Below are 17632 nucleotides of genomic sequence, written 5' to 3'. Positions count from 1 at the left end.
CTTCACTTAGAAAAATTCGTCTTTCACCCTCAATCTGCAAAATTCTTAAACTTTGTTGGCGGGCATGTATAGAAATACTTCAATAGATGAGAATCTTGTCTCAGAAAAGACCAATGGATGGTTGGAAGTAGAACAATCTTGAAGCTTCCGAAAGGTCTTGAAATCCTTCATTTGTATTTTTTTAACAGGTAAATCTTAAATAATTGATGAGAATTTGATTATTAAGAATCCGAAAAATCCGTCTTCAGGTAATATCAGTCATTAGTTTCTGATATTCAATATATAGTATTATCACAGAATTGTATCCTCTGGGTAATATTATATATTAGGGGTTACGGGAAAAGTGCTAAAATTCCGCTTAAAATAGTATCGACTTTGTCGGAAATACGTATTTACAAATTCGAAATTTCTACAATCAACACGGGCACTGCCATAAATGTATAATAAAGTGGACAGATATAAGTAATTATAACCTGGGCCACTTGATAATAAATTTTCGAACAATCTTGGGTTGGGGGGTCAGCGGACAGAGTCGCAATCGAACCAGGTAATATGACTAGAAGTTGAAACAAGGAACATTGATAATCTTTAAATTTTTCTAAATTATTTTTCTGCTGACGATTGCCCGTTGCTATCTGGGTACACGCGGCGAGCGATGGTAACGTCAGTTCCTGTCGTCTTTCCGTACCGACCGCTTGACGGATGGAGTTGCGCGTGCAAGGAAAGACACAGAGAACGTCGTTTTACGACGGATTTATCTCGTCCATTTTTGTTTACGAAAAGTCCCATAAGGCTATGTCTTTACATATCTTCACTTAATGTACGTGGATGCATCGCTTATACACAAATAGCTATATTACTTTTCTATGGAGATAGTAGCATCGCACCCATAGTCAAATATCTGACTTTACATTATCTGGGTAGAAGCGTTAAGTGATGGTAACACACAGTATCGACCATCTTCTAACTCGAGTTGAGCCTGCAGGGTAGGACGCAGAGGGCGCTATTTAACAAAGAATTTACGTTGAATTTATCTCGTCCATTTTTGATTGACAATTAGAAAAGCTGCACGAAGCCAGCAGTCTTCAGTCAGTCCACAGTTAGCCGATCGTCGCTATTTGGAATTACAGCATGGATGAAATTGATGATCATTTTCTTTCTCTGATTTCCTAGTGTTAGTGATTCGCGGTTTGCATGTTTTTTCAAGAATTTTATTCTTATAAGCTGGTTTCATGACCATTGCTCAATTCGTTTTTCGCGCAAACACAATTTTCCACGTCTTCCCACCCGTTCTGCACACCACGTCGGACATGTTGATTTCTGGGGGTAATGGCGGCCTGACGTGATTGCGAGCGAAATAGCTTCGGTGGATTTCACGGTAGAATTGTAAGAAGTCATAAAAACAAAGTTTCACCGCGCTATCAAAGTTTCGCCTTAACCGTCGTCGGATACGTGGCGTATTGACGTAAATACAAATTACGTTAGCGTTGCGAGAGGATACTTTTGTTTGACCAGGTTTCGACTCGCGAATAACGCGCTCTCTAATTCCCAACATTCCTTATTGAACGACGAGCGTGACTTGTACTTGATTTACGGGACTCTGTGCCCGCGGCAGGGACGAGCTTCGGCCTCCGTCTCTTAAATCTCGGTTTCTTATACACGACTAAAAAAAAGACAACGTGTTTCAACTTCTAAGAATTCGGTATTTGCTCGTAACTGAATGGTATTTTCGCCGCGCAGAGTCTAAACAAAGACGCCCCATATGATAGGTTAGAATTACTAGGCGGGTCGTTGTCTCTGTCTTTGTCTCCGTTTTTATCCGTCTTTCGTACTCAATTCGTGTCTGGTTTCCAGACTTTGGCACGGTCCGAATGGACACCCAAGTCAACGACGCAGGAGTAGGAGGTATTTTGGCGATTGAACCGCCCAGAGTATCCGAAATCCCGGACGCCCCAGAGCCAACGGGACTCAGTCCTCTGGCTTCCTCTCTCGACCATAATCTTACTCTTCAAGAGGATTATATACCATCCGCCAGCAACAACATGGGCATTGAGAACACGTGGTGAGACACCCTCAGCTGCAACTGTCTTTCTTTTATCTTACTAAACTTTCCTCAAAATTTCTCACAATGATTTTTTTAGGACGGAAGCTAATGTCATCACTGGTGATTGTGTCATTCCATTACCACCGCCACCGGGACTAGAGGATTTTGTCGACGTTGGTGCTGACCCTATTGGGGATTCCTTGATTGGCGTCGAGCATGGCCCTTTTCTTCCACCTGGTGGGCCAATGCTCAACAATCTCTTTGCTGAGGCTGATGATGATCAGAATGATTCTGCGATCGGTAAGTGCATTGGTGTAGCAGGATAAAAGACTGGCAAGTTTTTTTGTGTGTAAATTTGATTGTAGTTACAAGCTCATATAAAACTTTTTGAATTTGTTAAGCAGAAGTAACAACGCCACCAGGCGTGTGTGGTCTTCGCAATCTGGGGAACACCTGTTTTATGGCTGCTGGACTGCAATGTTTAACAGCAACTCCTCCAGTGCTGCGTCATTTCCTTGATTCAGAGTTGAGCTGTGATAAGCCCATGGTGCACCCACGATCGTTGATGGCTCACTTTGGAGCGCTTTTAGGGAAGATGTGGTCCGGCAGGTATAGCGTCATCAGGCCAGCAGAATTTAAACAGGCACTTGCAACTTATCATCCGCAATTCAAAGACTACAGACAGGTTAGTGACTGTATAAGATTTGCTAAACCTCCTCAAAGTTTTTCTGGTACTATTGAATAGCCACAATTGAACTTATTGCAGCATGACTGTCAGGAGTTTCTAGCTCTCCTATTAGACTCTTTGCATGAGCAAATGAACACTGCGAAATTGACAAAAAACCATGAAATATCTGCTACTGCTACTACTCCTGAATTAAACGACTCAAATGAGCCTCTGCAAAATTTGGCTCCTCCTGATACGACTCTCACTACCTCTGTCAGTGGTGCTGACTCCATTCCTGTCGAACCTCGTGAAATATATGACAACCTCCCTTCTCCTGAGTGTCCAAACAGCCCAAATGTCACGATGGCCGGCTCACCCAGAGGTAAGGTATACCTATAAGTTACATTGTTTATACTTTTACAGTGTATTTGGCTTCAGATAGGTTTCATGATGTATGAAAAAATTGTCCATTTGAAGTACATAAACATCATCATACTGTACTAATAATAACAACAAAAATAATAATTACTATTGTTTGAAGATTCAGATTCACCGATGGCTGAGACAGACAGTGCAGCAAATTCGCCCAGAGGATCGCTATTAAATGATGATGAGGAGACATTGGATTCAGACGAAATAGTGGAAACGAAGTCCAATTTTATTCACAATAAAATGCAAGAAGATCCAGATATGGATGTCGCATTGAACGGAAATGATTTCCGACTAGACAAATTAGATAATGTATTGACGACCAACAATGTCAGTTGCTATCATGGTTTATATGATATTTTGAAGGATGCTAAAACTAGCAATGCTAACTTCTTGGTCACAACACAGGAAAGCAACAACGAGATTCATTATGACTCTCAAAAGTTTCCTAAAGAAAATATCCGTAGAAATGCTTTAGAAAATTCGAATCTAACCGAGAATCATGACTTTGACAATAAAAGTATCAGTATCAAACGAATAAAAGAAGTAAACGTCCAGGCTGGCAATCGCAGTGTTGACTGTCTATCTAGTGGATCTGACGCTGAGTGTGATAGTGGTCTTGAAAAGTGTAATGTCAAGAGAATGCGGCTAGATGATCAAGAAAAGAATCATCGGAAAGACGGACTAGGGGGTAGTGAGTCGCAGTGTTCCAGAGTGCTACTTAACTGTGAGAATGGAGCGATCGCTACTCAAGGAGAGACAGAGGCTGAGGCCGATAGACACTGGGCAAAACATCTCACAGAGAATAGAAGTGTGATTGTAGATACGTTCCAAGGGCAATTTAAAAGCACGGTTGGTTTATTAAAAAAAGTAAAAACTTAACATGCTGTGAACGTTTCTACATTTTACTTATTTTCTCAACAAATATGCGGTATTGAGACTTAGCAGTAGATTTGCAACTTATAAAAGCAGGAAGTTTGATTTGCAAACGTTTATTCATATCTGTTCCGTAAAATTGAATCATTCTTGTTCCTCTTATCAACTTTTTAAAATCGAATTCAACGATACAGGTCGTCTGTGCAGTCTGCAAACACATCTCTGTCACCTATGAGCCCTTCATGTACCTTTCGGTGCCTCTCCCTCGAGCCATGGAGAGGCAGTTGGCTGTGACGTATATCCCGGCTATCGGAGGCGCGCCCACACGTTGCGTTGTTTCACTGAACAAGCAGTCGAGAATCGGAAAACTGAAAGAAGAATTGTTGCGAACTCTGGGAAAGACAGATGTTGCCACTACTAATGTTGCATTAGCAGAGGTCTTAGAAAATCACATAGCTAGGATATTGGTAAAAGCCGATGTTGTTCACTGCTTTAATTTGTGTGATACGTAGATCATATTTTGTATTTGTCTTCTTTTTTTTTTTTAATACTTGAAAGTACGTGCTTCTGCTTAATTTAAACATGCAATATTCATTTGCAACTACTGTTTGCTCTTTTACCTATATGTCAATTCGAATTATTTTTTCCAAAGCCTATTTAAGGAGGGTCAAGAAGGTGACTTATTATGAAGCTTTAGTATTCGCCGATACTGCCCTCCAAAAGAAACGTAAACCGCAGTAGAACACCTCTGCTGCTTAAAGTATTTGTAGCAGAGCTACTTATTGCTGTACAAATATTTTAATTACAATTTGTAATCACGTTGACCTTGATATGCAATATCAGCAACTCAATCCTAACGATGCAATTTTATTTTCAGGACGACAACTCTCTATTAAAATACGTAAATGACACTAACCGGTCGATATATGCATTTGAATTATCTGATCCTCCGAGCGCATATATATCAGTGTCTGATGGCGGTGGAGATTGCGTGACTGAAACCGAAACATGCCATACAGGAAGTGGCGTAAGTGAAGAAATTGGACCCTGTACAATTTGCCTGGAAGAACTTGATGGGGATCTAAAGAAGCATGGTGGAAGTGGCTGTAATTTTATTATGTGTGACCTCTGCATCGAGGTGAGCCTGCTTAAAAAATTTCTGATTACCTATATTTTCTCGTGCCTTACCAAATGCCTAACCCGTTTACACACATGACAGTCGTTTGTTATTGCAAGGATAACATTTATCGTGTTCAGTTCCTGTAGATACTTTAATGAGTCGATCATTGCTCTTTGCACGGTTTTCTTATCATTTCTTCATAATTTATGGGGAAAAAAATAATGCATTTAAATGTCACAATGCCCAATGATGAGACAAGGCAGTGTCAATCTAGCAGCAGAGGCTTACAAGCAAGGTACATTTTTGTTACCATACACCAGCCTCGGGAAGGTCTGAGATAAGGTCGCTATATGCTCTAGCAGGGTGACGCTATAATAGCGTGCACAGGAACCAGAAATAGCTTGATTTTGTCATTGCCAGGGATGCAGGGACATGAGGTATGCAACCTGTGGAGGCGACTTCAATCAAGTTGGAATCCCGTGTGACCAGCTGTTTTAGTACAATCTGCAAGCTGCGATATTTTTCTCGCAGAACTCAATTCAGACTAGTCTGATGCTGCCTTATTACTGAGGGCTTTCAATCATTTATTCATCTTATTTCTGAATCAATTCCGATTAGCTATGGCAAATTACTCATATATGATTCTTTACTTTTTGATTTTGCAAGGGATTATTCACTCTTAAAATATACAGTTCCACTGCTGTTTTCAGTCTTCTAAAATGGACTGTAAACATAATGCGATTAGATTATTAAAAATTTTAGTGAGTATTCCCTGGATTCTTCTGCCTTTACCTTTACGTTTCTCAACTTCACCCGCTCCATTTATTGATAGTGGCGTTGTTTGGCAAATAGCTTTACCAATTTGTTTTCGTCCCGGTACGTATGATTTGTTATGGAAAATTTCCAGTTGCTTGTTGCAACAAGAGAGTTAGAGTTTATTTGCGGTGTCACGCCTCCGTACTTGGATCCCCCGCATCATCCATGGTCCGACATGTGTGGGATAAAGCTAAAGTGAGAGAGTTGAGAGACGAGTGCGTATTGCCCAACAGAACTACTTCAAGAACCAAACGGATCCTCAAATCTGCCCAGTTTGTTCAACGTTCGTGACGGCCTCCTCTTTTACTAAGATTGATCAAACTGGTCGCCCGAGGCCGGCTATTCGTAACCTTAACGTTCCACTGGTCCTAAGGCACGACAGTAACAAGGGAACCAACAATCGGAAAGGCACCAAGCTCTACGGTTATCCACACTTAGTTAAATTACCTTCCAGGGTTAATGCTAAGGATTTGTACGACGTTGTCAAGAAGGTTGTGCCGCAAGAGGCACCCTACAGCATACATTTTGTTGACGGACAGGTGAGTACATCTTCTAAAACCTTGTTGGCGCGATAATAAGTCAATTTCTATTAATAATTATCAGATCTTCCTAAAGAATTTGCAATAAATTCTGGTTATATATTTCCAGGGTCACCATTGTTCCCGTTGCATGTACACCGCCCATTGTACGGGCTGTCGAGTGCCGGATTCGGGGATGATAGCGTTGCAAAATGGGGATACACTTGCGGTACGATATACAGATACAGTACCGAATATCATACAACCTGTTGATCACGTTAGTGTCAGTAAACAGAGACCTCATCGTCCCCTGTCATTGTACGATTGCCTGCAAGCATTTAGTCAAAGGTATTATTTCTCGAATTCATTTAGAATCCTTCTGTATGTTAATAATTAATGTGTAATCGTATGCTTTTTGTTATTTTTTGTTTTCAGCGAGACATTGGATGAGCACAATCCTTGGTTCTGTCCAAAATGTGAGCACAATCAGTGTGCTACAAAAACGTTAACCGTCCACCGATACCCTAAGTTCCTTATAGTATACCTTAAACGGTAGGTTTTGAAGCAACTTGAGGTACACAATTCTTGCATCAGATTTATGCAATGTTTTATTTTACCCAATTTTCAACCACAGATTCGTGTTCTATGAATGTGTCAGCATGAAGCTTGACGATAAGGTTACCTTCCCTCTAGTTGGTCTCGGCATCGGAAGGCACCTTTATGATCTCTATGCCTGCGTCTGTCACTTCGGAGGTGCGTGTTGCAAAACAAAATCTCAGTTTGTTTCGAAAATTCATTCCTTGTAATTTTTCTATTTTTCTTGACAAACAAATTACCACCAAACGCCCACGTCTTTTCATAGGTGTATCAGCCGGACATTACACAGCGTATGCTCGCAACCCTAGAACGGACACGTGGCATTATTATAACGACGAACTAACAACGCGACAGAAGCCACAGGAGGAAGATTTCAGCAACGCGTATATATTGTTTTACAGTCGTCAAGGTACGAGTGCTAAACCTTGTAACATTTAACTACAGAGACGATGATTCGCGGTTTTTTCAGTTCGGGTATAACGCCGCGGTGAGATGTAAGCGATTTATTCTTCTATTTGACGCCACTGCGGTATACGTGTTTTTCCAGTAAATATGTTTTAAGATCGTCGTCGAAGTGTTGTTAGGTGTCGTACCAACTGTGTATTACTCAACGAATATATTATAATGGATACATCGTTCATTTATCATGAATACAGCATTATTACAGTATCGCTAGGTACGTTTATATTGTAGTTCAATTAATGTTTCGCCTTCAAACTTCAACAATGAAAGAAAAAGGGAAAAAATTATGCTATAAATCATAATGGGTCACTATTTTGTCACGGAATCGTTCTAGTATCCGTTGCCCTTGAAAATGATAAACGAAACCGAAACAACCAATAGGCGAGTGATCTTGATAGCAAAAAATACGTAACCACGGTGTAAGATGCATTTTGGTTTGTTGCTTTTGAAATTTGATCTACAATAGTGGTGGTGGATTAAGAATAGGACGAGGAAGGAAAATCGTATTATGCGTGGAAATATACATCAGTTTCGATACCGTGGCGTAAAGACACACGAACATAATTCTCATGAAGTATGTGAAATTATATTATAATTACTATGTTAAATTTGTACTATAGTTGATTATATAGACGCTCTATTCGACTAAACCTCGGATTAAACTTAGATAAACGTAATTTATTAGGAAAATTTCTGTAAAGTTCGATTGCCTATTTGAGAAGCGTATATGATCGGTACTTGATAAAAACCGTCACCACCAGCTTTCACAGCAAAGTGCACTGAAATAAAGTAGGGAAGGTGCAATGAATGAAGAAATAAATATGTCATTTTTGTTAAATCTACGGTTGAATCTCATTATAGGTATTCAAAATTGGAATAAATCATCCAAGACAATGTAAAATAAATTTTTAAAGAACGCCCGTAAATTGTATTATTATAATAAATGCATAGCAAGATTTGGTTATACCAAAATACTGCAGATAAACTGAGGAGGAAAAGAATTTGGCCTCAGCAATACCTGTATTATAATAATAATACAGTAACGTGTATTTGGTATAACTATTAAAATATACGTCGAACAAGTAGAAAAGTGAAAATGAGAGGGTTAAATAATCGAGAAGTAAGTATTGTTTCATAAATAGTTGTATTTTTTTTTAATTTTTTCTTTTTCTGGATTACAAACTTTTCTTTTCACTTTATATTATTCCGATACAAAATAACATTTTTTTTCACAATTTTCTTTTTCTTTTTTTTTTGTATTTATCGTCAAACGTTGAGATTAGTCTCATCTAACCACTATATATTTTTTAAATTACACACGCCGCGAACAGGCGAGTACTCCATAAAAATGCTATATTCAAACATTTCAATAATATATATATATATATATATAATAATAATAATCTATTACTTTATCACTAGTTATTGTGTACGGTGTGTATCTTACCAATTATTATATGAAAATGATATATATATCATATATTGAAGTTTTAAAGTGCTCGCGTGTGTCGTGGTGGTACGGTGATTAAAATGTGTTGATTTTGTGGAAAAGGATGGGAAATGGCAAGGGGGGAGAGGTGTTAAACGTACAATTATCCTTCGCTACATTTATCGTAATACCGTTTAAAAAGGAATTTCTTGTTTTCGGTAAGGAATCAAATTCCTCGCTCTTACCACGTTACACTCACTCATATTATTTACTAACTAACCGAAGATGCGTAACACACAAAGGTGAAATTGAGTCGGCACGGCAATTCACATCATCGTTACCGTTGACGATATTTTTCCCTTCTAAAACTAAGTTGAGATGAAAGGAACGAGAGGGATGGGGATCAGCCTCTGTTAATATCTAATGATTTGGAACCGTCAGCCAAACCACGGCACTCGGTCGTACCAGCCCGCCGATTTCACAATTTACCGTCCGCGTCTCTCCGTTTATTACGAACAGGGCTTCGCTCGAGGGGCTCACCATGTATCGACCAAATACTCCGCTATCCACGATAGGTCTGTTCGGATTTCCCCATTTTGCAAGAATTGTCGGCATTGCTTTTCCTACGCCTGTGATCATCTCAACTTTTCCTGCGGATTTATGATGATTTTTAGTCACGCACTGCGACGGTGCTCTCGTCAAATTCAGAGTTCAACGGTGCGAGGTATAAATTCGTTGGAATTTCGGAACTTTGATAGAGTTGAAATAAGCTCTTTAATGAAGATTAATGTTCGTAGGTTTCGAGTTTATTATTAATAGTTGAAACTATGCGAGTACTGTAATTGGAATTCGCGGACCGTTGTAAATTGGTATAGAACTTTCCTTGCACCGTTAATTCCCTGCAATTTCGCATCAGCAGAAATACTGGGTTGCATACCTGTGGCTAAATTCAAAAACAGAATATCCTCTTTGTCCGTCGATGAAGCGTACAGATCGCATCCGTGGGTTGTTTGCGATGGATAAAAAGTGATGTCGCTTATGTTGAGAGATGTCTTGACGTCGAACGAAAATTTCAAACCGCTCGCTGAAGTTTAAGAAGAATTATACCCGTTATAGAATTTTCATACTGAATGTAAAGGGAATAATCGAAGGGCCATTCACTTGGGAGTCAAATGAATGATTTCAGTTTATTATATTGATTTTCGGTATACTCAGTAGCTTTTATCGATTTGCAATATTGCTCCGATTTCCGATGAGTTTTTAACGTTTTAGGCTTTTCTGATTTCGATAAAATCACAACAAATCACTAGATACCAAGGACATCCCATAATAGGATAGAAATCAACTGGAAACTTTTGGGCGTTTACCGTAAAACTTGCAACAATTTGCGCGATTTTTTCGGTATTATCGTGTCATTTTCAAATGTTTTTCAATGATTTCGAATGATTTCAGTAATCTCGATTAATTTCCCGTGATTCCAACAAACATTCAAATTAGTGGAGTCCCGTCGATTTACAATTTAAATTCCAATTGTTAAATTTCTTCTGACTTTCTCGAGGGAATGGCCCTTCGGCAATGATAAACTACTGCAAAGATACCCACGCAATATTTCCTGTACTACGAGGATGACTCCGCTCTCTTGTCTATCGAGGGTGACCAGATGACGAGAGTCCGGGGATATCAGAGGCCTTCCAACGAGTCCAGGCTTGTGCGCGAGCACAGCATCCGTGATATAATCGAGAAGAAGCTGCCCCGTCGCTCTCCCGGTAACAGGCTCTTCGCATTGAAGAATAACGAATCCGTCTGCGAAGAAGATAAATGGTTTGTTTTGAATATATTGGACTTGTTGAGACGGGATAAAGTAATAAATATTAAACGGCCAATTTCTCAGAATTTTTTACTCACATAGAGCGGGAAATTGAATGTTCGTCGGGACGCAGCTGTACGGTGCCAAATCCACGCTCCTTGTGTATCGCATATTCGCCAGGTCCAGCTTGTACATCCCTCGTTGATTCGTGTGGGTCACGTATCCATATTTGTAGGTATGACCGATTTCCTGTGATTCGTGAAGAGATATAACTTTTAATACATTTTGATCGTTATTTTTTTAATTCGAAATTGAGATGCAAATTATTACTGACAACTTTACGACTCGTACCTGGAGCCCTGGTATATAGAGACCCTTGACCAGGTCGAATTGGCCGTCGATTGGTTCTGGATGAACGGTCCGGTGTTTTCGCTTCTGAGCCGCGTCCCGGATCACTTGAACGGTTTTTATCCCGGTGTCCCGCATGCTCCTCCAATTCAGTAGCCAGACCTGGTCAAGTGTTGGAACGTAGTGCAGCTCGACGGGATATTTATCGGTTGCGACGACCTGCAGAAGATTCATGTTTATATTTATAACTTGGCTTACAAATATCGTTACATCTACAAAACTATTAATCTGGTTGTAACAAAATATAGCTTACAACATGGTCGGTTAAAATAGGCTGAAGATGCAAGCGCAGTCAATGAAAACTTACGTCGACCACCACCATCTGGATTTTACTGATCACCAAGATGCGGTCCTTCTCCGGCTGAGTTACGTACACGTACCGATTTGCCACGTTGATCGCCCTTCCCCAGGAACAACTTACGCTCTTTTCACCACAAACGTACTCCTATTCCGAAGGAAGAGAAGGGGATAAAAACCATTATTATTCATAATAAGGTTCCTAATTCTTTCTTCTCCGTACGTGATAGGAAAAGTCTACGATATTAGGTATACGTGTCTTTACCTGTGTTCCAGGAATAATATCCGAAGACCTGATTTGATGATACAGTCGGCAGGCGGATGGCTCGTAAATTGATATACCCCATTCGTGGAAGGAGAAAAACCTCCGCTCCTCACTTGCAGCGGCTGCATCCCAAGATAAATAAAATTCATTGATCTGGTGGAGATTTTGCACGCTTCGAAATTTAATGCGACTGAAAACTCTCCCGAAGAGGCTGGCAATTTGGACTCTATGGTGTATTGCCGAAAAAAATGAGTTAGTCTATCACAGAAGTCTGAAATCGGATTTCAGTTGAACCAAAGAATGAATAAAAATGGTGAGAAATTTTGATACGGGGTTATATACGCATGGGGGTAAAAAATTATTCAATTCGATTGGGGTTTGTTTTATTCAAAATGATGGTAATCGAACTGCGTTTCAATATTTTTATAAAACGCAAACATGTTTTATGCATTTTTCCATGCGTGTTTTCCGTACACAAAGTACCCGTTTCTATTACGGTCGAGTGAGTATGCGAATGCGCATGCGCAGAGTACTACAAGACCACTTTTAAGTCCTAGGAGTTGTGTTCTTTTCTGTACTGCGCGCATGCGCTGACAATCAATGATATGTTTCACGGTGCCTATGATATCTTAAAAACAGCGCAACCGGTTTACTTTATTTTAAGACAGTATTCTTAGAGAGTTTATCCTCTGCGTCAGGTTCGGTTAAAAAAAATTAAAATGTGAAGATAATGAAAACTCAACGTTTCGTTTCCGGGGTGATTTGTATAATAACAATTTTCTGTATTATCTTTTTTCTCTGAAACAAGGGAAGCGCAAAGTTGATAAAAAATGGAATCGTGGCCAAGAGAATAAACTTTTCAAGAATAACTGTCTAAAGTTGAAGTAAGTCGTTGGAGCACTTTTCGAAATATCTTGAACACCGCAAAATATGTCACTAAGCGAAATAGTTGACTTTATTATCAATGAAAATAATATCTAAATAAAGCAAAGTCTGTAATGTACGTTTTAATAAAACACGTCCCATTCGAATTGAATATTTGGTTGTCGAGATATAAATTACCAAAATCCACCAATTTTTTCTGTGTAGTATCTGAATTTTCAAGTAAAAAATTTTCCACACTGGGATTACGCACTCGGTGTGGGCTGTTCCTGAATCACCAAACTGCTTATATCCCTGGTCAACCCGCCCACACTCGTAGCCTGGCACATGTAGGCGCCGGTGTCGGCGTATCCAACGTTTCTAACGACAAGCCTAGTCCCATTACCAACGACATCGTACTTCCCACTATCGTCATCTTCACCATCGTCGCCATCGTCATCCCCGACGGCTTCGTCGTCATCGTCGTCGCCCTCTTTGAGGCGCAGGGGTTCGTCGTTCTTGAGCCACTCGACGCGAGGCAGAGGCTCGCCTACCACGTGACACCACATCGTGGCCTCTTCACCAGGTCGTTTCGACTGGAGTCGTGGCGTAACGCGGACTTCAGGGACGGCTGGAAGTTGAGGGACACTCGGAAGATGAACCGCAATCTGATTATCCAACAATTTAAGAAAGTTTTAGGAGCGCCGTACTCACTGTGAACCGTCACCACGTGCGTCTGAACTACGTCCTTGTTCCTCAGGGCGTGACAAGTGTAGTTACCAGCGTGGACGAGCTGGACTCGTTTCAAATAGAGGCTTCCGTCGTTGAAAACTCGGATCTGGAAGATCATCGATTACAGGAGCAAGTTGACGACCTTAATATCAAGCCTGATGGAAAGTGAAGCTCGATTTCATTTGAAAAATGTTCAGTACCAAAATCTGGACTTTCTCAATCATATCTTTTTAGAAATGGTGGTACAGTCTGTTTCTCTGGTTTAATCAGACCTTACAATACGTCACAAAAAGTGACCTCATACCAAAAATCAATTCGCGTCTAAAGCCAATGGATTTGCTACTTATTTTTAGAGTGTATCAAGAATCAAGTCCAACGTTTTTAGCATGACACGGAGAATTTGAGATTGGCCAAAATTCGTTACAAGGTGTGTGACTCGGACAAATAGACAAACTGCCATAGCCAAGGGCTTAGCCACTCGGAAGAAAGTGACACACTGATTGCAGACTACACAGACTAGATTAAGGTTTTTATAATTGCAAAAGATTACCCCTTTTAAATATGAAAATTGGACTACATATGACTACAGAAAAATTTCATGACTACCGTGATTACAAAAGAACAGCAATTATACGTAATCATCAGTGATTATGTTTTTACAAGTTAAATAATGTATACCAAAATATAATGCGTACTCTTTTCGCCTAGCTGATAATGGGAAGCGAGACGGGAAGATTAATAGTCTTGTTAATAGCAGTCTTTAGTCTGAATTCAGTCGTTACATGCTCTAAATGCTGTAGAAATTTTTGGTGCAGGTTATTATTATTATTATTTTTCTTACTGTAATCACAATGACTGCGACATGATTGCAAACGATTACAATTAAAAAAATAATTTGTTAGATTGCAGATGGTTTTATGATGACAACGTGATTACAGTGATAGCTAAATCGCTACAGTAAGGGGTGACACAACGACTGCTTTAGTGGTTAACCCCTGGGTCATGGTGACCTCAGATGTAGCTTCGGTTGTCTATCTGCTGGTGCAGAATGGCAAATTTCACAGAATCTTGGTACACAGTACGTATAATTTCGAAGAAACATTTACACAGTGGATGCGAACATTGAATGCGTCTAATAGGATTAACATTAGCGGACTGAAGTGACTCCACCTCCTGTTCGGCGAGGGTTTCAACGTCGGCCTCGTGCCTACGCCAGACAAGGGGCGGTGGCGGTGTTCCAGTAACGTCGCATTTGATTTCAACGTTGTCGCCAACCCTGACAGAGACATGATTCACCTCTCGCGACTTGTCCAGGGAGACTACCGATACGCCTGGAAGTCAATATGAAATTCGGAGACCCGTCACACTAGATTGCTCGTCACAGATTTATGAGTATTACTATTTTTATTATTATTATTAGTAAGTGATTTTGGTATTACTGAATACTGATGTATAGGTACTTTCGTACTCCCGTATATTTCATACATTGATCATACTGACTGTAGAGTTTGCTGAATGCCATGTAAAACTCGTTGATGTTTAAACGTCCATCCTTGTCAGCGTCGTCGTAACTTATCATGTGACCCAGTGAACAACCTCGGCTTAGCTGCTCCAGGTCTTCGCGCTGTGCAATCTGGAATAACAAAAACAATATTTACAATAATGATGGTAGAAAAGCTTGAGAAGATTCTTTCGATCCTCGGACTTGTATGTAAGCTGTCGCCCAATTGCGACACCATAACGACAGCAGCTTATATTCTGCTCACGGGTTGTGGTGACGCACCCTTTTCATGTAAAAAAATCATTAATCATCTCCCAGAGAAACATTCATGACAAAGTGAAACGGGTCATATAGGTGACGGTATTAATGGTCGTTGTATGTTTTACGTGTTTCGTCGCGCTTACCGTTCGTCACGGAGGCCGTATACGTTTTGATTGTGCAACAAGTGCGGTATTCAAATTGATACATATTCGTAAACTGAAGTGGGAAGTGGGGTAATAAAAAATATGATTGATGTTCGATCCGTTGGTCAGTATTATACGGTAATATAAGTTGACGACCCTTTAAACTGCTCTGCAGGACGTCTAGCTTCATTATATTGATTTTATAATACCTTGTAAGGATTCAACAATTATTGAGGAGTTGTATACCGTTTGGAAAAATCATGAATTTCAAACTTATACACGAAACAACAGAATTTATTCTGCTTATTTGTCAAATCTTTCATAACGCATCCCGAATTTTTATCTGACTTTTTGACTCACGGAAATCGCACTTAATTACGATATCGACGTAACTGCATAACAGACACGATCATCTCACCTGCTCCAACTCCTCTCTTTCCAAATTCCCATTGTTATTCTGATCGTAGTGCGAAAACATTATGCTGACAAGATACTCCTTGCTGTGGTTATCCTGAGCCATGAGTCTAGCGTGATTGAATAACAGCAGGTTATCCTGTGGGATAAATGAAAAGACACCATAAATTTCGAAACCTGGAAAGCTCGAGAAATTGGGGAAATCAAATGGTAGCCAGAAAATTTGTACTTCCGAAAATCGGTGAAAATATTAATTTTTCAAAATTGCAATCATTAGTTTGCGAATTCTTAAAAGCAATTTAAAAATTATTTTTTTATGCCTACACATCTTTTTTCCGCGCAATTATATTCTCTTCAAGCGTACCAACCCACCTTCATAATCTCGTATTCCTGCGCTGAGCAATCCTCCAGATAATAACTATCCGTGTCTATGGTATTCTCTTTGACGTTGTTCTGCCCCGTATCTTTTTGATCAGGCGGTTTTAGAGTCAGATTCGCGGCGGTTCCAACAGGCAGAACTCGCGGCGCGTCCGGAGGGCGATCGTCTGAAACGTGCGACATCGAAAATTATGCGATTGCAGGATGACTGTACGTAATTAATGAGCTAAACACTCGGAGAAAATGTTGGTATTGCTATAAATTGAAATAATTCCTTATTTGATTTGAAATAATATTTTGTTTACCCTTCGTCATTCAACATAATAAATAAATCGGTTTTTTGCTTCGAAGAACAAACCTACTTGGTTAGATAAAAAAAAAAATTTATTTCATTTTCTTAATCACCAAAATTCCCCAGATATTATTGTATTTTCTTACTAAAAAAAAAAGCTAGTTCTAATACCGAAATCGTAAAAAATATCGATTACCTCGAACGCACTTTCATTTTAGATTGAACGAAGGGTTTGAAAAAAATATTTAGTTACAATAAGTGACTTTTTTCTCTGAGTTGAAGATTTCCCGATAAGAGTATATACCCAATCGATTAGTTTGATGCCTGTAAGTTAGTCATATGTCTGTATTATACGTCTAAACATCACACGTACTACATCGTATTGAAAGATGCACAAGTGTGCAACGCCGTGATTTCGGTATCGTTACAGTAGCCCATTACAAACCCTCGTACCTGCTCGATGAAGGCATCGCATGAGCCTACTGGCGATTAGCGGGATACCAGAATTACACGCTGCACGGTGTAGTTCGCAGTGGTTTGCGTAGACCCTTCCGTCGCTTCCGCAGACCGGACGGTGCCGACGGGAACACCGTCTCACGCAAATACAAAGGGCGACTTCCCCGTCCGGAGATATTTCGCACTCTCTGCCAGCACCGCAATACTTGCCAAGGCAAGGGCCTGAGGAGAATTGCCGGATACGGTTACGAGGAGATTGTTTGGCCAAAGATCGATATTTTATAACGATTTCATCGTAAGAGATAGCCGTACATTGCGTATTTACGAAATTATTATTGTTGTGTGTGTAAAATATAGTCGTTAAAATACTAAAATTAAAATAATGGAAATATGAACAAAAGCTATAATATCGATGATCCGTTTCAAATCGTTACAGAGTATTTGGAAATGCAGTGTGACTGTCGGTCTGCAGACTGTTTTCTACAGATTTACCGAAACACTTTTTTTTAATTTTTAATCTTAAGAGCTCATGTTTGGCTGATATATTCTATTTCAGATGCTTTACCTCCAAAAATTTTTTGTTTTATTTGACATACCCTATGCATGTACATACAATCATACATACATCCCCCAGAGAAATATCAGAGAAATGTAAATATTTTTGAATTTTATACGGTTGTTTTCCTTTGTTTGACATTCTCGCCTCATCATCTGTCGTCGAGACAAAAAAGCGTAGTGACAGAATGATGAAGGTATTCGTTCAATATGTGCGAGGATGTGCGTCTGCGTGCAGATAACGGTTATCCTCGTCGGCGTGGCTTTTATATTCTGGATTGTTCTCGTCGTTTACAAACTTGCG

At 39.8% G+C, this 17632-nt stretch overlaps 2 protein-coding genes and 1 long non-coding RNA gene across 8 annotated transcripts in view; 2 read left to right on the top strand and 1 right to left on the bottom strand.

The window, feature by feature from the left end:
* The first annotated feature begins 1116 nt into the window (after positions 1-1116).
* On the top strand, positions 1117-8367 carry LOC124299491 (uncharacterized). Of its 5 annotated transcripts, none has more exons than XM_046752720.1 (13): positions 1117-1386; positions 1855-2062; positions 2142-2344; positions 2449-2729; positions 2811-3093; positions 3250-3992; positions 4211-4483; positions 4894-5154; positions 6186-6491; positions 6601-6818; positions 6906-7022; positions 7105-7223; positions 7333-8367. In XM_046752720.1, exons 2-13 carry the CDS (start codon positions 1872-1874, stop codon positions 7503-7505), a joined length of 3168 nt encoding a protein of 1055 aa, XP_046608676.1. In that variant the 5' UTR covers positions 1117-1386; positions 1855-1871; the 3' UTR covers positions 7506-8367. The 5 variants fall into 5 exon arrangements, with proteins under 5 accessions (XP_046608676.1, XP_046608677.1, XP_046608675.1 ...); XM_046752721.1 differs by having other exon boundaries at positions 1117-1465; XM_046752719.1 differs by lacking the exon at positions 1117-1386 and adding an exon at positions 1483-1769 and having other exon boundaries at positions 3259-3992.
* Positions 8368-8703: 336 nt separating this feature from the next.
* LOC124299492 (follistatin-related protein 5-like) overlaps positions 8704-17632 on the bottom strand; it is a 45069-nt gene continuing 36140 nt past the window's right edge. Inside the window, exons 4-17 of one of the 2 annotated variants that reach the window (XM_046752722.1) lie at positions 16771-16995; positions 16020-16192; positions 15652-15786; positions 14814-14961; positions 14499-14659; positions 13311-13434; positions 12871-13227; positions 11736-11857; positions 11481-11618; positions 11117-11332; positions 10864-11014; positions 10561-10761; positions 9896-10042; positions 8704-9608 (exon numbers count right to left, since the gene is read on the bottom strand). In XM_046752722.1, the coding sequence (XP_046608678.1) occupies positions 9379-9608; positions 9896-10042; positions 10561-10761; positions 10864-11014; positions 11117-11332; positions 11481-11618; positions 11736-11857; positions 12871-13227; positions 13311-13434; positions 14499-14659; positions 14814-14961; positions 15652-15786; positions 16020-16192; positions 16771-16995 (2528 nt within the window). In that variant the 3' untranslated portion in view covers positions 8704-9378. The remainder of the gene's footprint in view (positions 9609-9895; positions 10043-10560; positions 10762-10863; positions 11015-11116; positions 11333-11480; positions 11619-11735; positions 11858-12870; positions 13228-13310; positions 13435-14498; positions 14660-14813; positions 14962-15651; positions 15787-16019; positions 16193-16770; positions 16996-17632) is intronic. The other variant, XM_046752723.1, reaches the window with a different exon arrangement.
* LOC124299494 (uncharacterized) lies at positions 13430-16818 on the top strand. The gene is made up of 3 exons (XR_006907020.1): positions 13430-13854; positions 14231-14720; positions 16748-16818. It is a non-coding gene; the product is annotated as an uncharacterized LOC124299494 (long non-coding RNA).

The sequence above is a fragment of the Neodiprion virginianus genome, chromosome 3 (assembly GCF_021901495.1).
Source record: "Neodiprion virginianus isolate iyNeoVirg1 chromosome 3, iyNeoVirg1.1, whole genome shotgun sequence".
Taxonomy (NCBI): domain Eukaryota; kingdom Metazoa; phylum Arthropoda; class Insecta; order Hymenoptera; family Diprionidae; genus Neodiprion; species Neodiprion virginianus.
Note: the sequence above shows the minus strand (reverse complement) of the source record. Positions and strands in the feature narration are given on the sequence as shown.